The 24817-nt window shown below is 49.2% G+C and overlaps 1 protein-coding gene across 1 annotated transcript in view; it reads left to right on the forward strand.

Annotated features, from left to right (window-relative positions):
* The window catches only part of ZBTB16 (zinc finger and BTB domain containing 16), a 285483-nt gene that overhangs the window by 122951 nt on the left and 137715 nt on the right, over window positions 1-24817 (forward strand). Inside the window, exon 3 of the mRNA XM_060251069.1 lies at window positions 6179-6276. Coding sequence (XP_060107052.1) covers window positions 6179-6276 — 98 coding nt within the window. The remainder of the gene's footprint in view (window positions 1-6178; window positions 6277-24817) is intronic.

The raw sequence follows: 24817 nt of genomic DNA on the forward strand, positions 1-24817 counted from the left end.
CCTCCTCTTTGTTGTCCTGTGCCCCAGCCCGCAGGGAAGGCGGCCCTGCTGCCCTGGGAGAGTTCTCTGCAGCTTGTGGCAGTTCTGTGCAACCCCTTCCCCGGTGTACTGTGCATAGTTAGGTCGTGGGGAGGGAGACTTCCTCAGGCTGGGGAGGGAGTGGGAGAAAGTGTCATGCCAGCTGTGGCAGAGAGGAGTCTCCGAGGGCCAACTGGAGTTGGATTTTGTAGCCAAAATCTTAAATCTGGTGGGGTCACAGGAAGGTTTTTTTATTTAGGGAGACCGAGGGGCCGGGCTCTAGGGTTGCCAAGTCCCCTGTGGGCTCCGACTGGGGACTTATTGTACCATAGAGTTTTCCCTCCCAAATTGCTAAAGCATCCAGGAAAACCATAGAGCTATGCTGAAAATTTGGTGCCTCTACTAAAAAAAAAAAGAGTCAGACACGACTGTGCAACTGAACAACAACTAAAAAAAACCCAGCCTCCCCAGAGCCTCAGATACCCGCGGATTAATTCTCCATTATACCCTATGGGAGTGTGTCTCCATAGGGTATAATGTAGTGCCCAACAGACATTTCCCTCCCCTTGCCCCCGCACTTTCTGATAACCCTGAAGTGGGGGGAGGGCCTCCAAATTGGGGGATCTCCTGCCCGCAACTGGGGATTGGCAACCGTAACAGATTCCAGGATTCTGTTTGTTTTTTCTTTTTTTGCCAGTCATTAGATAGCTAAGTGCAGGGCTTTTCTTTTAGCAGTATGAACTCCTGTGCATATTAGGCCACACACCCCTGATGTAGCCAGTTCTCCAAGAGTTTACAGGGCTCTTATCGCAGAGCCTACTGTAAGCTCCAGCAGGACTGGCTACATCAGGAGCGTGTGGCCTAATATGCAAAGCAGTTCCTGCTACAAAAAAAAGCCCTGGTGAAGTGTGTATGGGGGAGGGCAGTCAATGATCCATGGAAGTGTCTTTGTTTGTCCTCTCTGGGTCACCTTCTTTTAGGCAGGGTAAGTATCTAGTAGTATTGAAAGGCAAAGCCAAGCTGTTCAGGGGTGTTTTGTTTTTTTTTGCTGGGGGATATCTGGGGTTATTCTCACTCCAGCCCCACAGACTTCCCTGTTGCCCAGTAAGGAGCACCCACAGTTTGAGGTGCCATCGCCCATTGATGATGGAGACTGCCATCTCTTGACCCCCTGCCTGTGGGGCTTTTGTTCCCCCATCTGGGAGACTGGATGGTGTTTGTGTCTTACGATCTCTCTTAGAATCTCCGGCAGACTCGGCTGGCATCCGCTCCGTAAAGGCTCGTGCCAGCTTTAGAGCCTGCTGTGTTGTTCCTAAGAAATGATAAATGGATCATCCTTTGACATTATGAAATAATCCAAGAACAGGAATACTTGTTTTTCTTGCTTAATGTTTTTTCTCATAATTCCGGCTGGCCAAACAACTGCTCATGTGTGGTTTGGGTTTGCTTCTTTAAAGGGAAGCCAGATTTTCTTTTCTTTTTTTTACGACTGTTCTCTCTGTTGTTGGAGCGTACATCTCTGCTCACTTTTTAAAATAGCAGCGTTTGATGCCCTTTAGCAAAGCAACTTTCTCTCAACCGTTATGCAGGGACAGGGCATCTCTGAGGAGACTGAAGAGCTTTTTCTACAAAAACTGGGATCTCCTTATTAGAATCCTGGCTCTCCTCAGAATTTGTTGAACCTTTCCTTCAAACAGGAACCTGGAAATTTGCACTGAAATTTCACTTTTGGTGAAATTCTGTGTCATCTCTAGATATTCGTTTGCTACTGCTGGATTAGATTCCTTTGTCTCTTTTTCGTATTTAAATCCATCTGTGAGAAATGTAAAAAATAGGGTTCAAGAAGTATCAGATTCCAGGATTCTTTCTGCCAACCTTTGAATTCTGCAATATGAACCATTTTACACTTAAACCCTATGGATTTCAAGGGACTATTCTCCATGTGCAGAGTTTTTCCCCCCCTTGCTATGTCAGTAAGACTGAAAAGTGATTTGATTGGCTGGAGCGTGTCCATTACAATTTTTTAAGCATATGTTTGAAAATTTAAAATATGTGCGCAATATACAGTTTTGCAAATGTGGTTTCACCGGCTAGTTCAATGTACCCAGATTTCCACAAAGTAATGAGTGAAATGATCTTTAACATACCGGCCTGCCAGAGCTTATGGTTTTAACCGGGAGAGTCTGCATAAATATGAAATGATCGTGCCCTTCCATTCCATTCCAGCAAAGCGGCTGGCTTAAGAAGGATAGTAACAACAGACAATTGGCATGAGTTACAAGACTCAGCTCAGATTCTAGTCCCCTGTGCACGGAATATGAATGCTCAGTGGTGTGCGGTGTAGTGGTTAAGTGTGTGGACTCTTATCTGGGAGAACCGGGTTTGATTCCGCACTCCTCCACTTGCAGCTGCTGGAATGGCCTTGGGTCAGCCATAGCTCTCGCAGGAGTTGTCCTTGAAAGGGCAGCTGCTATAAAGAGCTCTCTCAGCCCCACCTACCTCACAGGGTGTCTGTTGCGGTGGGGGAGGTAAAGGAGATTTTAACCACTCTGAGATTCAGAGTATAGGGCAGGATATAAATCCAGTATATAGATATAAACATATATAAACATATGGAGCAGAGGTCCATAAGTGGCTATTTGCCACAGTGTATTGTTGGAACTGTCTTGGGCAGTGATGCTCTGTATTCTTGGTGCTTGGGGGAGCACAGTGGGAGGGCTTCTAGTGTCCTGACCGCACTGGTGGACCTCCTAATGGCACTTGGTTTTTTTGGCCACTGTGTGACACAGAGTGTTGGACTGGATGGGCCACTGGCCTGATCCAACATGGCTTCCCTTATGTTCACTATCTTCTTCTTCCAGCCGCCTCCACTATGCAAGCATTATACTGCCCATTTTTCTCAAGCTGGCATTGTATGGGGACCATGGCTCCGTGGAAGAGCCTCTGTTTGGCAAATAGAAAGTCCCAGGGTCAATCCCCGGCATCTCCAGCTAAAATGGTCAGGTGATAGGAGATGTGAAAGACCTCTGCCCGGGACCATGGAATGCCAGTCTGAGTAGACAGTACTAATCTGGAGGGACCAGAGCTCTGAATCACTAGAAGGCAGCTTCGTCTGGATGTCCTTTATAAAGTTTATCTCTTTGCTCCCTGGCATTGCATTTTATGATGGACATAGCCTGGCCCAACAAGGTATCATTTATGTCAGATCTGTCCCTTAGCGTAAATGAGTTTGACACCCTTGATCTAGACACTGGTGCGTTTCCATCACTTTGAGGCTGGTTAATAAAGGGCTGTATCTGAAGGGAAACTTGGGCTAAGAAGAAGAAGAAGAAGAAATTGGATTTATATCCCGCCCTCCACTCCAAATCTGAGTCTCAGAGAGGCTCACAATCTCCTCTATCTTCCTTCTCCACAACAGACACCCTGTGAGGTGGGTGGGGCTGAGAGGACTCTCACAGCAGCTGCCCTTTCAAGGACAACTTCCACGAGAGCTATGGCTGACCCAAGGCCATTCCAGCAGGAACATAAGAGAAGCCGTGTTGGATCAGGCCAGCGGCCCATCCAGTCCAACACTCTGTGACATACAGTGGCCAAAAAAACCCAGGCACCATCAGGATGTCCATCAGTGGGACCAGGACACCAGAAGCCCTCCCACTGTGCCTCCCCACAAGCGCCAAGAATACAGAGCATCACTGCCCCAGACAGAGAGTTCCAACAATACACTGTAGCTAAGAGCCACTGATGACCTCTGCTCCAGATGTTCCGAATGTCCTGAGTTTTGCAAGGTTTTGCAAGGTCTGCACATCAGTCTAGTTTGTAGACCTTTGCCATGGGGAGCATGTTTGGATGTGGATGGGTGAATGCATGGATTTCACTGACAGGTATTAGTACGATAAAGCCGGATATTTCTTCCTCTTTCTAATTTGGGCACTTCTGCCAGCCCCCTTGGTGCAGAGTGGAGTCTGCTAAATATCATTGGGGCCTGGCAAATGGTGTGGGGACTTGCCACTTCACTCTTGCTTGGGCAGCTGCTTTCTCAAGGAGATGGCGCACCCGCCCAGCTGGAAAGGCCTTGAATGGGGGCCTTTCATCACTTGGCTTGGGAAAGCGTCTAGATTCACAGCCTGGGGTTAGTTGCAGCGATGGAAGCAGGGGAATCAATCTTTCGGGGTGTTGACGCCTATCATTCAGTTTACATTGCTGCCTTCTTCGTTCTTGCCTGTTTGTGTTCCTGGCTGCCAGTCAGGGCAAAAGCAGTCTCGATTTTGACTCTCTGCTGGTAGGGTTGCCAACCTGCAGCTGGGGGCTGGAGACCTCTCACTATTACAGGGATCAGTTCCAGGGATGGAATTCTAGCAGGAGCCCTTTGCATATTAGGCCACACCCCCTGATGTAGCCAATCCTCCAAGAGCTTACAAAAAAGAGCCTTGTAAGGTGCAGGAGGATTGGCTACATCAGGGGTGTGTGGCCTAATATGCAAAGGGGCTCCTGCTAGAATTCCACCCCTGATCATTTCCTTTGGGGAAAGTGGCTGCTTGGAGGGAGGATTCCATGGCATTGTACCCTCCCCTCTCCTGACTCTGCCCTCCCCAAACTCCACCCACCAAATATCCAGGTGTTTGCCCACCCAGAGCTGTCAACCCTGGCTGCCAGCCATCCAAAATGGTATGGCACCAACAGACTGGAAAGTGCCACTATCAGCCCACCTGAGGTTTCTCCAGTTCTGGTCGCTCGAGTTCTCAGGCTAAAAGCAAGGCTACAAAAACCAGAAAGGGACTGAGCAAGGATATGAACTCAAGTCCACCCCGCTTCTATTCTTCTCTCCAGAACTGTGGGTTAAAAAACTTCCCTGGCTTTTTTAAGGTGCTTCTTCTAGGAGCAGACGAGATTGGTTAAAATCCTGACCTGCAGTAGGAGGATCTTGTCCCGCCTTCACTTTCCTCTCTCCGCTAATGAGATTTCCGAGGCTGGCAAGAGCCAGTTTGGTGTAGTGGTTAAGTGCGCGGACTCTTATCTGGGAGAACCGGGTTTGATTCCCCACTCCTCCACTTGCAGCTGCTGGAATGGCCTTGGGTCAGCCAGAGCTCTCTTATCTGGGAGAACCGGGTTTGATTCCCCACTCCTCCACTTGCAGCTGCTGGAATGGCCTTGGGTCAGCCAGAGATCTCTTATCTGGGAGAACCGGGTTTGATTCCCCACTCCTCCACTTGCAGCTGCTGGAATGGCCTTGGGTCAGCCATAGCTCTAGTAGGAGTTGTCCTTGAAAGTCCCACCTACCTCACAGGGTGTCTGTTGTAGGGGGAGGAAAGTAAAGGAGATTTTGAACGCTCTGAGATTCAGAGTATAGGGCGGGATATAAATCCAATATCTTCTTCCCTGGAAACTCCATGGGGATTTCATGATAAGAGAAATTCAGAGACGGCTTGCCATTGGCTGCCTTTATGCCATGACCCTGGCATTCGTCGGTGGCCTCCAAGTTTGGTGAGTCAGTTTGGTGTAGTGGTTAAGTGTGCGGACTCTTATCTGGGAGAACCGGGTTTGAATCCCCACTCCTCCATTTGCAGCTGCTGGAATGGCCTTGGGTCAGCCATAGCTCTCGTAGAGAGCCAGTTTGGTGTAGTGGTTAAGTGAGTGGACTCTTATCTGGGAGAACCGGGTTTGATTCCCCACTCCTCCACTTGCAGCTGCTGGAATCGTCTTGGGTCAGCCACAGCTCTGGCAGAGGTTGTCCTTGAAAGGGCAGCTGCTGTGAGAGCCCTCTCAGCCCCACCCACCTCACAGGGTGTCTGTTGTGGGGGAGGAAGAGAAAGGAGATTGTGAGCTGCTCTGAGACTCTGAGATTCAGAATATAGGGTGCAGGACATAAATCCAATGTCGTCGTCTTCTTCTTCTTCCCCTGCAAGCCCCTCCCCCATAACAGATTATGGGTGGGGCTATTGAAATAATCCAGCTACTCCCCTTCAGAGCTTGCTTTAAGTCTTCACCTCCTCCCCTTACTGCCTCAGCCTCTGCACATGAGCTGGTGAGAACATCTTAGGGAAAGTATTACCGGGCCCGAGCACAGATACATTGCATTCACCGCAGCCATCCCGTTCCTGACTCGGTTGCTAGAGAAGGTTCACTGATTCTCTCTCTCTCTCTGTTGTTTGTCTTTCTGTAGAAAACTGCATAGTGGAATGAAGACATACGGGTGCGAATTATGCGGGAAAAGGTTCCTGGACAGTCTGCGCCTCCGGATGCACTTATTGGCTCATTCAGGTAGGTCTGGAGAGGTCTTTGGGAGAGGTCTCTTCTTCCCTCTACCCATCCTGCTTTAAGCCTGTTAGAACTTGGCCAGAAATTTGGAATTTTCATTGAAACCCTGGCCTAGGAGCTGGCCCGTAGGGTGCCCCTGTGCACACAGGAAGATGGGACATGATCCTGGCCAAACTTGGCCGTTCTGCAGGGAACTCTGCGCTCATGCAGCATCTTGCTCCAAACTCCTTTTCTCAGGTAGGAAGACTCAGGTGCAGTGAGACTCTGCAAGACTGCAAATCTCATAGAAATGAGCCCATTTAAAGATCTCGTTGGGATGAAACGGCTTTGCTCACTTTGCATAGATCCTCCTTCTTCCGATAATCAAACTGTGGGCAGTCTAAGGTAGAAAATGAGAAGAGAAAGGTCTGGAGGTGATGTTTTGCTTTTACTTAAGTGCTTTTAATTGTGGCTGGAGCGGCGCCATGTTGCAATCGTTACAACAATCCTGCAAAGCAGGCCAGTGCAATTATTCCCCCGCTGCACGTCAAGGTGAAGTCTGCAAGAGAGAAGCCTGCCCAGGGCCATGCAGGAGATTCAACGCCAAGGCAGGATTTGAACCAAAGTTGTCCTCGAAGCTGTCTGGCTGTACTGGAGAAGTAGAGCCAGACAGGATCGTGGAATGGAAGACGAAGGGCTCATTTAGGATCTGGGAGGTCCATCCTATGCAGGTCTGTCCTGCCCTGCTGTGAGAGTTCTGTGGGAACAGTTCTTGCTATCATAAGGACTAGAAACTTGGCTTTTGAAAACACACTTTGTGTCCTCGTAGTACAAAAACATGAGGCACACTTTAGGTTTGCAGTGCAGAGGCATGAAATTCAATATCCTCTTGCCCTTTCACCTTGTCTTTCACAGGGCTTTTTTTTTTGTAGCAGGAACTCCTTTGCATATTAGGCCACACACTCCTGGTGTAGCCAATCCTCCAAGAGCTTACCAGGCTCTTCTTTTAGGGCCAATAGTAAGCTCTTGAAGGACTGGCTACATCAAGGGTGTGTGGCCTAAGATGCAAAGGAGTTCCTGCTACAAAAAAAACCCCAGGTATCAACTTAACCGATTGCCCTTATTCTGGATGGCCCAACGGTTTCTAAGCTTGCTCTTGTAGTTTCTGGGGGTTGTTCTTAGCTCCCAAATTGTACAGATGCTAAATCACATCCCTAAACTGCAGACTTTGAATCCTCAGTAACTGATAACCATTCGATGCCGTCCTTCAACTTCCAGGGAGTTTAGGTGCTTGTATTCCCGCACCTCCCACCCCCCCCATTGTCAGTTTCTCCAACAAAGTGTTTTGTATTTCCGCATGTGTCCCAAATACAGTGCTTTCCACCTTTGAGCAGCCACCGAAGTTTCATTAGCAAAACTGTTGCAGAATTAGTAGCGCTCGCTACCTTTAATGAATCTCACTATTGGGTCCAAATTATGCAGGGTCCTTTAATTAAATAGACATAGAGGGGGTTGGAATGCAAAGCTGGCGAGCGGGCATTCCTCTGCAAGTTAATTCCGTCTCAAGACTTTTCTTCCACGTGCAGCTCCATGCACAATTAGTTTTGGGTCTGGGGGCTTCTCCCTACACAGAAATTCACAGAAAAGCCAGCAGTTGCTGGATTTCCACAGAACTTGATGTTAATCATATGAAGAAGACTGCAGATTTATACCCTGCCCTTCTCTGTGAATCAGAGTCTCAGAGCAGTTTACAATCTCCTTTATCTCCTTCCACTACAACAGACACTCTGTAAGGTGGGTGGGGCTGAGAGAGCTCTTCCAGAAGCTGCCCTTTCAAAGACAATTCCTACAAGAGCTATGGCTAACCCAAGGCCATTCCAGCGGCTGCAAGTGGAGAAGCAGGGAATCAAACCCCGTTCTCCCAGATAAGAGTCCACGCACTTCACCACTACACCAAACTTAACAGAGTTAAGGGGTGCCCAGCTGGGTTGGACCCAAGATCCATTTAACCCAGTATCCTGTTTCACACAGCAGCCAACCAGATATCCCAGAAAGCCACTAGCAGGGCCTGGAGGCTAATGTTTGCCTTTGTTGCTGCAGAGCCTCTGAACATGGAGGTACATTTAGCCATCATCACTAATGCCCATTAGTAGACCTCTCCTCTTAAAGATGATAGTGGCTGCCACTGTGTCATCTGACAGGGAGTGCCACAAGTTAATCATGGACCTTTTGTTCCTGTATGTACTTCACTGGGTTGTAGTATCTGGGAAGGAAGAAAACAATATCTCTATCCTAACCCAATTCTGAATGGTTTTCAGACGTTTAGAGAGCGTCTGTACCAGAAAGGACGTGCGTTTCCCCTTCTTGGAAAGGTCTTTATTTATAGACAGAGGGGATTTCTCTATAACAGTTTCCTGTGTAAGCACCAGCCCTTGCAGGTCCGTGCAGGTAGCCAGATATGCTGAGCTTACAGTTGTAGGGAGAGAGAACACGGAAGACCATGTGCCAACACATTTGCCGCTTGTTTTTGAGAGCCAGCTTGGTGTGGTGATTAAGTCTGCCGGACTAGGATCCAGAGACTCAAGTTCAAGTCCCCAGTCTGCCATGGCAGCTCACTGGGTGACCGTGGGCCATTCACACACTCTCAGCTTAGCCTACCTCACAGAGCTGTTGGGAGGAGAAAATGGAGGAGAAGAGAAGGTTGTCAGCTGCTTTGGGTCCCTGAGGGGAAGAAAGGCGGGGTCAAAATAAATAAGGAGCTTTGGGGTGGTTCTGCCTTTGTGAGTTCCAGGGGTGGAATTCTAGCAGGAGCTCCTTTGCATATTAGGCCACGCACCTTTATGTAGCCACTCCTCCAAGAGTTTACAAAAAAGAGCCTTGTAAGCTCTTGGAGGATTGGCTACATCATGCCCAGCCGTTTCGTTTTCCCCAGGGTCTTAGGCTCAGAGCATTGAGCATGAGATTTCGGTAATGAATGTCAATAAATCCAAAGTAGATTTGCATACAAAATATTGCAAGAGTGCTAATCCTTTAAGCATATTTTATTTTAAATGCTTGAAAAAGCTTTAATTGTGTTTGTCTGTGTCCTTTATAAAGTTTATATCTCCGCTACCTGGCATTACATTTTATGACACCCACGGCCCGGCCCGACGAGATCGCCTTTATGACAGATCCAGCCTTCATAACAAATGAGTTTGATGCCCCCCATAGGCACCTTTGGGTCCCATCTGGAGAGAAAGGGGGATATAAATGAGGTTTAAAAATATGCAGGGAGGTGGCAGTTAGAGAACCAGTTCGGTGTAGTGGTTAAGTGTGCGGACTCTTATCTGGGAGAACCGGGTTTGATTCCCCACTCCCATCACTTGCAGCTGCTGGAATGGCCTTGGGTCAGCCATAGCTCTGAAAGGAGCTGTCCTTGAAAGGGCAGCTGCCGTGAAAGCCCTCTTGGCCCCACCCACCTCACAGGGTGTCTGTTGTGGGGAAAGAAGATACAAGAGATTGTAAGCTGCTCCGTGTCTCTGATTCAGGTAGGGTTGCCAAGTCCAATTCAAGAAATATCTGGGGACTTTGGGGGTGGAGCCAGGAGACTTTGGGGGTGGAGCCAGGAGACGTTAAGGGTGGAGCCAAGATCAAGGATGTGACAAGCATCGTTGAACTCCAAAGGGAGTTCTGGCCATCACATTTAAAGGGACGGCACACCTTTTCAATTCCTTCCTTCCATAGGAAATAATGAAGGATAGGGGCACTTTCTTTTGGGGCTCATAGAATTGGACTTCCTGGTCTAATCTTTTTGAAACTTGGGGGTTATTTCGGGGAGAGGCACTAGATGCTATACTGAAAATTTGGTGCCTCTACCCCAAAAAACAACACCCCCCCCAAGAGCCCCAGTAACCCACGAATCAATTCTCCATAATTTTCTATGGGAATAAATCTCCATAGGGAATAATAGAGTTCCCAGCAGACATTTCCCTCCCCTCCCCCTGCTTTCTGACGACCCTGAAGCAGGGGGAGGACCTCCAAACCGGAGGATCCCCTGCCCCCACCTGGGGATTGGCAACCCTAGATTCAGGGAGAAGGGCGGGGTATAAATCTGCAGTCTTCTTCTTCTTCTTCATCTCATTACCTCTCTAGCACAAGAAACTAAAAACCCGGCTGCACCCCAGGTGCCAGCAATTTCCAAATAAATGCTCAGCCATGTTGTGCTTTTTTGTCTGCTCAGAGGGCTGCCGGGCTGCCGGCCGCGTGTGTGGAGCACTCTCTGCCTCTCAGCTGTGCATCCCCTCCCTCCTCTCCGGCGCACGCTGGCTGTGTTTGTTGTAGTCCTCTTGGTCCAACGCCAAGGCCTGGCTGGCTGCCCGCCTGCTTTGCGGGTACAGTATGTACAGTGAGCGCAGAGCCAAGTTTGTCATCATGAAAGAATTTTTCTCTCTCTCTCTCTTCCTGCTCGGGTTGGGGGGAGGAGGGCAGAGCGGCTGTGATGCTCGAAAACAGCCGAGTGAAATTCCAGGGCTCTTGTTTACCAAGGCTTTTTGGCTCGGGCCTCCCCTGCTCCCTTCCTCCTCCCCTTCCCCTCCCGGCACATGAGTCCAGCTAGTCCTTCTGCCTTGGCTGAATGAGGGCCTCCATGCCATGCCCCAAGAGTGGGTTTTTAGCAGGGGTCATTTTGTAGAAAAATAGGTGGTGGAGCTCATCCAGGGATTCTTAGAGAGCCAGTTTGGTGTACTGGTTAAGTGTGCGAACTATTATCTGGGAGAACCAGGTTTGATTCCCCACTCCTCCACTTGCACCTGCTGGAATGGCCTTGGGTTAGCCATAGCACTCTTATCTGGGAGAACCGGGTTTGATTCCCCACTCCTCCACTTGCACCTGCTGGAATGGCTTTGGGTCAGCCATAGCTCTGGCAGAGGTTGTCCTTGAAAGGGCAGCTGCTGTGAGAGCCCTCTCCAGCCCCACCCACCTCACAGGCTGTCTGTTGTGGGGGGAGAAGAGATGGGAGATTGTAAGCCGCTCTGAGTCTCTGATTCAGAGAGAAGGGCGGGGTGTAAATCTGCAGTCTTCTTTTTCTTCTTAAGTGTGCTGACTCTTAACTGGGAGAACTGGATTTGATTCCTCACTCCTCCACTTGCAGCTGCTGGAATGGCCTTGGGTCACCCATAGCTCTCACAGGAGTTGTCCTTGAAAGGGCAGCTGCTGTGAGAGCCCTCTCAGCCTCACCCACCTCACAGGGTGTCTGCTGTTGGGGGAGAAGATATAGGAGATTGTAAACGTAAGCTGCTCTGAGTCTCTGATTCAGAGAGAAGGGCGGGGTATAAATCTGCAATCCTTCTTATGCAGCTGCACCTGCTATTCAATGGAGAAGGTAGATAGGTGGGGAGGAAGAGGGGGGACCCTCAGAAAGGTTCAGGAGCTCTTGTTGAAGGAATGGTGGTCTGGAGGCTTCGGGTTACAAGCCTCCAGATGGGGCTGGTACTGGAGACCTACCAGAATTATAATTGACCTCCAGAATGTAGAGATCAGTTCCCCTGGAGAAAACAGCCACTTTGGAAGGTGGACTTTATGGGATTATAATACCTAGTTGAGGTAATCTCCTTCCCAAGCCTTTCTGCTCTGGCTCTGCCCCAAACCTCTTGGCATTTCTTGAGCCCGAACTGGGTGTGTAAAAAGATTCACTGCTTGTAAAATTAACCCCTCAGCTCCCGGCCTCTCATTTAACCCCACTTCTTCCTCCCATTTTGGGGGGCTCTTGATGGTCGCTGTGAAACCTGGAGCTGAACCGACAGTTTGCTTTTTGCTCCTTTCCCCTCTTTTTATTTTTATTTTATTTTAATTATAAAAAGTTTCTGTTGGGTTCCAATGGGCACCAGGCCAGGTGCAGAGAGAGAAGAACCAGGTTTTGGGCTGAGTTCTGGGTGGCTGGAAGAGTTCACTGCTCAGCTTCTGGGGGTACAGAAGGAAAAAAAGGGAAGAGGGGAAGTATGAATTCATCAATATTTTTTCAAATTTTATGAATGGTTACAAAGTAAAACCAACTGTTTAATAAAACGTTATCAAGAAAACATCCTCATTACAATATTTTGAAGTGAGCTCTCTCTTTTTTATTTATTTAGTTTATTTCATTTATTTTAGTATATTTCTATTCTGTCCATTCCTTGTAGGGCTCAGGGCGGAGTATAACATATGATAAAATGATAAAATACAAGAAAAAAGGTTTTATAAACAAACACTCAACAGCACTCAGAAAATGTTATCTATTAAAATAATAGTTGCAATTTTTTTGAATGTGATATTCCGTTAATGATGCTTGTCCTAAATTTAAACCATCCCAAAAAACCTAGATATTGTCTTAGTCATTTAATAATTTCAATTGTAAGAAAAGATAATAATACATTATTATTACAGTATTTGAGGTGAATTCTCTCTTTAAAAGAATAATCCAGAACTTTCTTAGTTTCAATATACTGTTAGCAATAAAAGGGTTACATCACTTACAATTAATTAAATTTTAATGCTAAATTTAAACCATCCTTAGTATTGTTTTAAACATTTAACAATTTCTATGTCTTATTCTTACAGAGTATGTAAATGCTGGTAGAATACTGAGTACTAAAAAGACTTATAACTGTGATCAATATATTCATCATCTCTAATATGCATAATAGTTTCCGGAATGAAAATATTTAACTGTTCCCATAATTTTAGTAATAGGCTTGCCATTTCTATTGAAATTCTTTCAGAGGTCTTCTGTTTATATAATTAGTTAGCTTAGCTATTTTTGCATATGCCGCTAGGTTTTTCATTCCTTTTGATGTGAATTAAATAATCAGGTGTTTACAAGCGATTATTGATAGAAAGTTGTATATATATATATGTTTTTCAATTAATGAGGGGCAAGGTCACAAATTAAGCAACAGGATCGATCTGGGCTGCCTGCTGAGGTCACTACACTGTAAAAAGAAACACAGGAGGGGGGGGTGTATACGGGGGTGTGTGCGCATGGGCCAAGAATTGAATTGATGCTGGACTTTGTGATGTTTGAGGACAGAAGTCGCTGTTGGACTCCAAAGGGCACCAACCCAGGTGCAGAGAGAGAAGAACCGGGTTTTGGTCTGGGTTCTGGGTGGCCAGAAGAGTTCACCACTTAGCTTCTCTTTTGGATGACTTGGGAGATGCTTCTTGTTTGGCATGTTTTTGGGAAGGGGGGAGTTTCTCCCTAGATCCAATGCATGGTTAGTGTACAGGTATCCCCGCCCCGCCCCCCCCCCCCCCCGTTTTACAGAAACAGAAAAAAAAACTAGTAGTAATTGTAGAGGTCTCTGAGATAATAAGAACATAGGAGAAGCCATGTTGGATCAGGCCAGTGGCCCATCCAGTCCAACACCCTGTGTCACACAGTGGGCAAAAAACTCAGGTGCCAGTTATCATCTGAGGGAATTTCAAAGGGAGACTAGAAAGAGAAACTACTGAATTGCAACCTATGAAGCTTGAGACGATGCATCCACCTGGACAGAATCAAGACCTAGGTTTCCTGTCTCGTTACCGATGCTGATTTCAACATGCCTACGGCCTCTCTGCGTATCACACCTAATCCAATCACGCCTACTGTTGTCATTTGCCTGCTAACGTCATTTGGCATCTGAAATCACTCCACTTTCCAATATGTAGGACAGATGGACTCTCGTTACAGCTGTATCTGAGGAAGTGAGCAGTGACTCACAAAAACCCGTACCCTGCCACCAATTTTGTTAGTCTTGAAGGTGCTCCTGGGCTCTTACTCTTTTCTCTTGGGCCACCTAAAGTCCTTGTTGCCTGATTCAGTGCTGGTGCCTGAATCAAGCAATAAAAGGTGAAGCGGTTGCACATGATGCTCTTGTGCGTGTGCGCCCTTCATTTTAACATCAGCACAAGCAACCGATATCTGCCTTTTTCTGACCTAACTCCAGATTAGTTCATGCGCATTGAAAAGGACCTAAAAACAAACCATCAACGAACATCCATGGGCCGCTTGTCCTTCCAGGATGCCCTTTTCCTTGCCTTTGCATTTGCAAACCCGCCTGCGAGGTTGTTCAAGCTGTTACAAGATCACCCACTAAGCTGTTATGGCTGAGGGGGGATTTGAACTCAGGACTCCCCTTTCCTAGCCTGGCCATTTAACCACCATAGTGTACCATGCAGAAACTGCAGTCAGGCAGTTGTCATAAGCAAATAAGGAAAAACAGCCTCTCTGAGACAGGGTGATGTGTAGAACATCCTTTGGTGAGTGGCAAGTCACCACAGTGAGATCAGAAGAACATCAGAAGAGCCCTGCTGGATCAGACCAGTAAGGGTCCATCTAGTCCAGCATCCTGTCTCACACATTGAACAACCAGTTCCTCTGGAGGGCCAACAACATAGCAGAGAGGCCGAGGCCTTCATAAGAACATCAGAAGAGCCATGCTAGATCAGACCAGTGAGGGCCCATCTAGTCCAGCATTGTGTCTCACACGGAGGCCTGCCAGTTCCTCTGGTGGGCCAACAACAGGGCAGAGAGGCCGAGGCCTTCATAAGAACATCAGAAGAGCCATGCTAGATCAGACCAGTGAGGGCCCATCTAGTCCAGCATTGTGTCTCACACAGAGGCCTGCCAGTTCCTCTGGTGGGCCAACAACAGGGCAGAGAGGCCGAGGCCTTCATAAGAACATCAGAAGAGCCATGCTGGGTCAGACCAGTGAGGGTCCATCTAGTCCAGCATCCTGTCTCAGACAGTGGCCAGCCAGTTCCTCTGGAGGGACAACAACAGGGCAGAGAAGCTGAGGCCTTCATAAAAACATCAGAAGAGCCCTGCTGGATCAGACCAGTGGTCCATCTAGTCCAGCATCTTCTCTCAAACAGAGGCCAACCAGTTCCTCCAGAGGGACAACAACAGGGCGGAGAGGCTGAGACCTTCATAAAAACATCAGAAGAGCCCTGCTGGATCAAACCAGTGGTCCATCTAGTCCAGGGGTGGCCAAACCGTTGCTCAGGAGCCAAATGTGGCTCTACCCACACATATTGTATGGCTCTTGAAGCCCCTGCCACCCCATCAGCTGGCTTGGAGAAGGCATTTGTCTCTTTACATCACTTCTTCAAGCCGGCCAGCAGCTTGGAGAATGCATTTAAAGTTAAAGTTGCTTTCTTTCCGCTTCTCCTCACCTTCCCCATCTATTTATTTCCTTCCTTCCTTCTTTCCCTCCCTCCCTCTCTCCTTCGTTACAGCTCTCAAACATTCTGACATTTATTTTATGTGGCTCTTCTGTTAAGCAAGTTTGGCCACTCCTGATCTAGTCCAACATCCTGTCTCACATATATGAACATAGGAACGTAGGAGGCTGCCTTCTACTGAATCAGACTCTTGGTCCATCAAAGTCAGTATTGTCTACTCAGGCTGGCAGCAGCTCTCCTGAGTCTCAAGCTGAGGTTTTTCACACCTACTTGCCTGGACCCTTTTGAGTTGGAGATGCCAGGGATTGAACCTGGGACCTTCTGCTTACCAAGCAGATGCTCTACCACTGAGCCACTGTCCCTCCCCATATAAATGAACGTATGAAGCTGCCTTTTACTGGGTCCATCAAAGTCAATATTGTCTACTCAGACTGGCAGCGGCTCTCCAGGGTCTCAAGCTGAAGTTTTTCGCACCTACTTGCCTGGACCCTTTTTAGTTGGAGATGCTGGGGATTGAACCTGGGACCTTCTGCTTACCAAGCAGATGCTCTACCACTGAGCCACCGTCCCTCCCCTAACTGACAGCGGCTCTCCAGGGTCTCAAGCTGAAGTTTTTCACGCCTACTTGCCTGGACGCTTTTTAGTTGGAGATGCCAGGGATTGAACCTGGGACCTTCTGCTTACCAAGCAGATACTCTACCACTGAGCCACCGTCCCTCCCCTAACTGACAGCGGCTCTCCAGGGTCACAAGCTGAAGTTTTTCACGCCTACTTGCCTGGACCCTTTTTAGTTGGAGATGCCGGGGATTGAACCTGGGACCTTCTGCTTACCAAGCAGATGCTCTACCACTGAGCCACAAAGGACACTGCCTTCTGGCGCTGGGATTCAGAAGCTGACTGCCTCTGGACGTGGAGATTCCCTTTAACCCCCATGGCTAGTAGCCCCTGACAGACCTCTCCTCCAGGAATCTATCTAATCGCTGTTTAAAGCGGTCTGTGCCCATGACCATCACTGCCTTCTCTGGCAGCAAATTCTGTATTTTAATCATTCAGTCGAGTCTTGCATTTTTAAAATGTGTGGTTCATTTTCTGACAGAGGCAGCACTCACAGGTGGTAACAGGTGAAGCTGCCTTATACCAGATCAGACAATCACTCCATTGGGATCAGTATTTGCTACTCAGACTGCCAGTGGCTCTCCAGCATCTCAGGCAGAGAAGACCACAGATTTATACCCTGCCCTTCTCTCTAAATCAGAGACTCAGAGTGGCTCGCAATCTCCTTTATCTCCTTCCCTCACAACAGGCACCCTGTGAGGTGGATGGTGCTGAGAGAGCTCTCACAGCAGCTGGCCTTTCAAGGACAACTCCTACGAGAGCTATGGCTGACCCAAGGCCGTTCCAGCAGCTGCAAGTGGAGGAGTGGGGAATCTAACCTGGTTCTCCCAGATAAGAGTCCTCATGCTTAACCACTACATCAAACTGGCTCTCTACAGTCTTTTTCATCATCTGCTACCTGGTTCTTCTAACTAGAGATGCCGGGGATTGAACCTGAAATCTTCCACATGCAAATAACCAGGAGCCATGAAACAAGTTTCCTGATCCCGGGGCCGCTTAGGTCCTAGTCTGGGGCATTCAGGGGCTTTCCCGTGATATTTTCAACATCACCAGCAGCAGGGCCTTCTTGGTGCAGGCACCTGATGTCGTGCTCACTGGCAAGAACTTCGCTGGTGCAGGGACGGAGCTTTGGATCAGCAGTACTGAGCACATTTGGGCCCACAGAAGGATGCCCGTCCCTGATCTTCTTGCATCCTATAAGTGTGATTCCACCTTTGTGTGAGTTGTGTACCTGTAATGCTTTTCTCTTCAGCTTCTGAGCATTTGGGGAGATCCAGCGATCACCCTGTGATCTTTGCTGCTTGCATCGCTTGACACCCAGAGGTGCCTTTTCCTAGCTGGTTCCTTGCATGACATGTGTTCTGCACACAACATGTTATCCCGAGGGGCAAGCTGCAACAACCCGTGCTCAGGCAGGGTTATGAAATGTGTTGCCACAGGAGGAGCAAGTGGAGAAATTCCTTGGAACGAGGGACTGTTGCCAATAAAATTGCTGCCTTAACATCTGACGGCTGTGTGGGTGTTTTCTCATGGCGGCGTTTAAGGTGACTCTTTCATCTGTGCATGGAATAATTATGGCTATCTGAAGAAGGGCGCACACGCCCCTGTTTGTTAACCTGGACACATGGCAGGTGGGGAACGGAGTCTTGGAAAGGTGGAATTCCCACGAGACCTTGGGAGGCAGATGGCCCTCTGGAGCAGGGGGGGCCAAACTGTGTCTTGAGAGCCGCATGTGGCTCTTTCACACATATTGTGTGGCTCTCGAAGCCCCCACTGCCCCGTCAGCTGGCTTGGAGAAGGCATTTCCCTCTTTAAATCACTTCTCCCAGCCAAGCCAGCCAGCAGCTTGGAGAAGGCATTTAAAGTTGCTTTCTTTCCACTTCTCCCTCCCCCTCCCCATCTATTTCCTTCCTTCCTTCCTTCCTTCCTTCCTTCCTTCCTTCCTTCCTTCCTTCCTTCCTTCCTTCCTTCCTTCCTTCCTTCCTTCCTTCCTTCCTTCCTTGTTGTGTGGCTCTCAAGCACCTGACGATCCTGCCTTACAGCTCTCAAACAGCTGACGTTCATGTCTTGCGGCTCTCAAACATCTGATATTTATTTTATGTGGCTCTTCTTTTAAACAAGTTTGGCCACTCCTGCTCTGGAGCCAGGTCTGGCCTTGCTGTTTGGCCTGCGGATCCATATGTGCCTCTCCACTGGCTGTCTTTTTTCCCTCCATCCGCCTTTGAACGGCAGCAGCCGAATTCCAGGGAGAGGAAGCCAGCAATGGAGCCACAAAGATGGCCCTTGCTGCACTGGAGGAGAAAAGTGCCACTTAGCCATAACTGACCGGCACTGAGGGGTCTGGTTAATTTGATTTGAAAGAGAGACGTCTGCGGTCTAGCTACAGATGAATGGCATTTGGCAAGATGCTGTGCATGCACACGGGCCTTATGCTGTGGTTTTCTCCTGCAGTGTGGTGTGGTGTTTCTACTCCGAGAGCTGGGACTCAGTGGCGAAATCTGCTGTTCGGGTTGAGTTAACAGCTGGCAGCCCAAAGCGAGGGGATGGATTTAACTAAGCACTGAAGCAATGATTCTCAGGGCCATTTTATACTGTATATGTCACAATCAGTGATCATGACTCTTTAACTGGAGATGCCAGGGATTGAACCTGGGATCTTTTGCATGCCAAGCAGAGGCTCTAGTGAAGAAGAAGAAGAAGAAGAAGATGATGATATTGGATTTATGCCCCAAACTTCACTCTGAATCTCAGAGTCCCAGAGCGGCTTACAACAATCTCCTTTCCTTTCCTCCCCCACAACAGACACCTTGTGAGGTAGGTGGGGCTGAGAGAGCTCTCCCAGAAGCTGGCCTTTCAAGGACAACTCTGCAAGAGTTATGGTTGACCCAAGGCCATTCCAGCAGGTGCAACTGGAGGCGTGGGGAATCAAACGCGGTTCTCCCAGCCAAGAGTCTGCACACTTCACCACTACACCAAACTGATCCAGAGCCCCTCCCTCCCTGTGGCCCAAATGATCCATCCCTGCCCCATGGAATTTACGATCAAACTATGGCTACATGGAAAGCCTCCAGCATGGATGTTTCTTCCCATTATGTATCGTATCCGTGGCAGATTCCAGGACTCTGCCTGCTTCCTCCAGGGCTTGGGTTGGAGGTGGGCTTTGGGAATTTGTGAGCCTCTTCCCTACTCTCCTTTTGACCTTCTCTTGTTGTGGTGACCTCCCTCTCTCGAAGGCTGGGAGCCTGGTTCCATGCCTCAGCCTCCTTGTCTTCCGTCTGATGTGCGATCCGGACGGCAGGGAGGCGAGATATCGCCAGCTTTCTGACTTCAGCTGTTTGTGTGACAAGAATAGAGAAGCGACCCGCTAGACAGACGGCTGGATTCCAGGGGCCTGGCATAAGCGAGGACGCAGGAGTGGGGGGCAAGCAGCAGCCGTGCGCCTCGGCCAACAAAAGAAGGGCCAGCGAGTCACTCGGCTGGCTCATTGGGATGCAAGACCCTTCCCCAAATCCCGTGGGTCCTGGGATAATTGTAGGGGCCGCCTTCCTCCTGTCCAGCAACAGTCACTGGCTTTTTTTTTTCTCTTTTGCTGAAGAGCTAAAAAAAAAAAAGTTAAAAAAAATCGGCTTCGGAGATGGGGAGCGTTTGTGTGGAGGGAACAGCCTCCCTTCCTGCTCCACCATCTCGCCCCATGGGCCTCCATCTGCTTCACTCCTCAGCCCTGCCTTTGTGGGTAGAATTGCAGCCCTCTTGCCCTCCATATCTCCCCCCTCCCCATCTTGCCGGTGGTTCACTTCCAGAAACTGCTCTGGATGTCAGCATTCTGTGTGTCCACCCCCCCCCTTCCCGCTCCTCACCTGGAACAGTAGGAATGTGTATGAATATTCCGTGTTCGCTACCTTTAAAATGATTCATTGATAACGGTGGCATCTTTTTTCCCCTGTGCCCCTCCCTCTTTTCTTGTTCCCCAAAAACCTATTCCCCAGTTAACCTGAAATTAATTTGCCAGTCGTAGATGACCCCTCCCCTTAAAATCTATTTTTCTCTCTCTCTCGAACTCATTGGTGGCATCGAAGTTTTTTAAGAGGAAAGGGAAGCGCTCATTTTATTTTGGGCGTTCCCCCTCCCCTCCTTGCCCTCCCCTTCTCACCGCCTCAGATTTTGGCCGCTGTCCCACATTTATTCCCAGAGTGATGTCATCGGCTTGCCGGCAGGTCTGGATGTTCTGCCAGCTTTCCAGAGAGTTTATGATCGCTCGCAGATGTGCATCCAAGAACACACTGTACCCAGAGCAGAAATTAATGCGGCTTGAGTGCCGTCCAACCCCCAGACACAGGAGAGAAGAGAGAAAGAAAACACAAACTGTTTAATACTGTTTATAAATTATACACTTGCTGATGAAAAATACATTTCTTTCTCCCTCCCCCCCTCACCACACTCCCCTTCCTTCTTTTTTTTCCTGCCTCAAGAGTTTAAGCTGACTGAAATAATGTTTTTCCCTCCCTTTTTTTGCTCCCGTTTTGGCACGAATCTTAACTCCTGTTGTTGTAGTGCAGCCAGTGTATTTCTTGCTCGATCTCTCCCCGCCCCCCCCCCTCAGCACCCTTTACCTGATGAAATATATTTTATTTCACCGTGCTGCCGTTTATGGAGCAGAGGTCCATCAGTGGCTCTTAGCCACAGCATATTGTTGGAACTGTCTGGGGCAGTGATGCTCTGTATTCTTGATGCTTTGGGGGGGCAAAGTGGAAGGGCTTCTAGCCCCACTTGTGAACCTCCTTTTTTTTTTTTTAGCCGCTGTGTGACACAGAGTGTTGGACTGGATGGGCCATTGGCCTGATCCAACATGACTTCTCTTATGTCTGGGGCAGTGATGCTCTGTATGCTTGGTGCTTGGGGGGGGGGGGTGGAAGAGTGGGAGGGCTTCTAGTGTCCTGGCCCCACTAGTGGACCTCCTGATGGTGCCTAGTTTTTTTGGCCCCTGTGTGACACAGAGTGTTGGACTGGATGGACCATTGGCCTGATCCAGCATGGCTTCTCTGATGTTCTTATGTGACACAGAGTGTTGGATTGGATGGGCCACTGGCCTGATCCAACATGGCTTCCCTTATGTTCTTATGTGACACAGAGTGTTGGACTGCAGGGGCCATTGGCCTGATCCAACATGGCTTCTCTGGTGTTCTTATGTGACACAGAGTGTTGGACTGGATTGGCCATTGGCCTGATCCAACATGGCTTCTCTGATGTTCTCTTATGTTCTTAATTGTTCTTTTTAAAGCTCCTTTCCTTTTTCTATTCTTTTTTTGGCTGCTTTCTGCGGTCCTGAAGGCGAAGCCAAGGAAACAAATAAATCGCAGCCCCATCTGTCTGGTGCTCACAGCTGATGGTAAAACTCCCAACTTGGTCTGGTTTATAGGTTGTAGTCCTTCGTTCAAGGGAGAGACAGTAACACAAACATGCACGCAAAGAAAGCGGCCTTCTGCTGAATCAAACCCTTAGTCAGTGGAGACCAGTATTGTCTACTCAGACTGGCAGCAGCCATCGAAGGTATGAGGCAGAGGTCTTTCCTCCTCCCTGGCCCTTTTAACTGGAGATGCTGAGGATTGAACCTGGGACCTTCTGCGTGCCAAGCAGATGTTCTTCCACTGAGCCACAGTCTCTCCGCACTAGAGTTTTGGGGGTTTAACATGGGGCCTTCTGCATGCCAAGCCGATACTCCACCACTGAGCGTGACTCTTCAAAGTTCTCAAAGTTCAGGCCGCTGTAAAACATCCCCCCCCCCATCCTCTTGTGCGGGGGGGGGGGAGAGGAGTATTCAGACATGTCTGTGGCTAGCAGCTGTAGCTTCAGCGAGCTGATTTATCCCAAACCTCTGCCTTGTTCCGTCCCCCCCACCCGCCCTTTTGAGACACGCTATCCAAAATGCTCTCTCCATTTTTGCATGGCTTTTGTCGTATTTCTTTCTTTCTTTTTTTTCAAAAATGCACCAAAAGGAGAAAAAAAAAACCTGCTAATGTTTATCATTTGCCCAACAGGCTCGACAGATTTCTGTTTCCTGTCGCGCATCTCAGCTTTAAAGCCCCCTGGTTGCTAAGTAGCAGGCCTCCCCTGTACTGTAATGGGCTGATTGTGTATTCCGTTCGACACTGGATCTTATTTTTGTATGCAAGGCAAAGTGTTTTGATGGAGGACGATTGCCGAAGTGTCTGGAGGCTGTTTGGGGAGGTTTATAGGCCGTACAGTACACTGTGTGCCTTCTGAAACAGAACACAGGCTGTTGGGGTTTTTGGATTCGGTTTGTCATTTCCCCCCCCCCCCTCCGACCGCATAGAACATTCCCGGGGGGGGGGGGGCTGGCAATTATGTAATCGCCCTTGATTTCTCTCTTCTCTTCCCACCTCACTTTGTGTGTGTGTGTGTGTGTGTTGATAAAACCACAATGATAAATGGACCCCAAACAGAAATTCTCCCCGCACCCCTCCCTCCCTTTCTTTTCCCCTGCTTGACGTACAGTTGTGAATTTCTTAAGCACCCATGTTGAGTTCCTGCCTTGAGGAGTCTCTTTCTTGGGACAGGTTGCGCCTCATCCTGTAGGGCTGCCAACTCCAGGCAGGGAAATTCCTGGATATTTGGGGATGAAGCCTGGGGAGGGGAGAGATCTCTGCGGGGTACAAGGCCAGAGAGTCCCCTCTCCACAGCAAGCATTTTCTCCAGGGCAACTGGCCTCTGTAATTCCAGGAGATGCCCAGGCCCTGCCTGGAGGTTGGCAACCCTAAACGTTGCATGTGTTGAAATTCTACCTGTGCTCTCCCTTTTTTGTCCCCCCCCCCCCTTGTTCGCTTGGATAGAATTTTTGTTTAAGGAGGACGGCCGTGTGTGTGAGTGTGTTTGTGCATGGAGGCTCTCTCGTTTGTCTGAAAGGAATCAAGAAGCAGAATTGATGTCTCGGGGTTCTGCTGGAAGAGCTCTCCAGCCTCCCTTGCTGTCTGCTCCCAGGGACGGGGGTGGGGGCTTGAGAGGCAGCGGCCAGATTGCCCGTGACACTGGAGTGCTCGTCCGTCTTCAGGCCCAGGTTGGCGTAAGAGATCACGGCTGCAGCCTGGTGCCTGGGTGGAACAAGGCCCAGCCAGGGAAGAGGCCCAGGGTGTGGTGTGCTGCCCAGCCCAGCCCGGAGAGCATGACCTGCAAAGTTCCTGGCTCTAATCCCTCTCCCATGTATTCAGTACCTGGATATAAAGAAGTGATTAACATGTGGAATTCACTGCCACAGGAGGTGGCGCCGGCTACAAGCATTGCCAGCTTCAAGAGAGATTGGATAAACATAAGGAGCAGAGGTCCATCAGTGGCTATTAGCCACAGTGTATTGTTGGAACTCTCCGTCTGGGGCAAGTGATGCTCTGTATTCTTGGTGCTTGTGGGGGGGCAAACAGTGGGAGGACTTCTAGTGTCCTGGCCCCACTGGTGGACCTCCTGATGGCACTTATTTTTTTTGGCCACTGTGTGACCCAGAGTGTTGGACTGGATGGGCCATTGGCCTGATCCAACATGGCTTCCCATATGTTCTTATGTGTGGGGCAGTAATGCTCTGTATTCTGGGTGCTTGAGGGAGGGGCAACAGTGGGAGGGCTTCTAGTGTCCTGGCCCCACTGATGGACCTTCTGATGGCACCTGGGTTTTTGGCCACTGTGTGACACAGAGTGTTGGACTGGATGGGCCACTGGCCTGATCCAACATGGCTTCTCTTATGTTCTTACCTCACTTTAACCCATCTCTCTGCCATTTTCCTGTTTCTGCTCCTCCCACTAGAGGAGGGGTCTGCTGCAGAACAGTCTGGGTATTCTGGTGATGATGCATCCTAGACAAGAAGCTACGGGTAGGATCCAAAGGAGAACCAGATTTGAATCCCTGCTTTGCCGTGGCGGCTCTCTGGATGACTGGGGGCCGGTCCCACACGGTCAGCCTAGCCTCCTTCGCAGGGCTGTTGTGAGGATAAAATGGAGGAGAGGGAAACGACATGACCCATCACACAGATAAACAACATAGTATTAGCCACAGCTTATTATTGGAACTCTCTGTCTGGGGTAGTGATGCTCTGTATCCTTGTGCTGGGCGGGGCACAGTGGGAGGGCTTCTAGCGCCACTGGTGGACCTCCTGATGGCACTTGGGTTTTTGGCCACTTTGTGACACAGAATGTTGGACTGGATGGGCCATTGGCCTGATCCAGCATGGCTTCTCTTATGTTCTTGTGTCTGGGGCAGTGATGCTCTGTATTCTTGGTGCTTGGGAGGGGCAACCGTGGGAGGGCTTCTAGTGCCCCAGCCCCACTGGTGGACCTCCTGTGGCACTTGGGTTTTTTGGCCACTGTGTGACACAGAGTGTTGGACTGGATGGGCCATTGACCTGATCCAACATGGCTTCTCGTATGTTCTTATGATATAAGCGAGCTCAATGAAGATTCCGCAAGCACCTCTCCCAAAGACCCCCTGTGCCGGTTCTGCTACATGAATGGGTCTGGCAGAGCAGCAGGCTTCTTGTTTGCAAGTGCATCTCTCACTCTTTCTAGCAGGGCTCCTCTGAGGGACGTCTTCATGAGGTTCTCTTAGACCAGCACAGGGCTTTAAAAATAAACCCAGAGAGCAGAAGAGGATGGTCTCGTACCGATGTTAGGGTTGCCAACCAGCAAGTAGGGGCTTGAGATCCACCAGAATTACAGGCGGTCTCCAGACAGAGATCATGGCAGGGGTGGCCAAACTATGTGGCACTTTCACATGT

This window comes from Heteronotia binoei, chromosome 12, assembly GCF_032191835.1.
Source record: "Heteronotia binoei isolate CCM8104 ecotype False Entrance Well chromosome 12, APGP_CSIRO_Hbin_v1, whole genome shotgun sequence".
NCBI classification, from domain to species: Eukaryota; Metazoa; Chordata; class Lepidosauria; order Squamata; family Gekkonidae; genus Heteronotia; species Heteronotia binoei.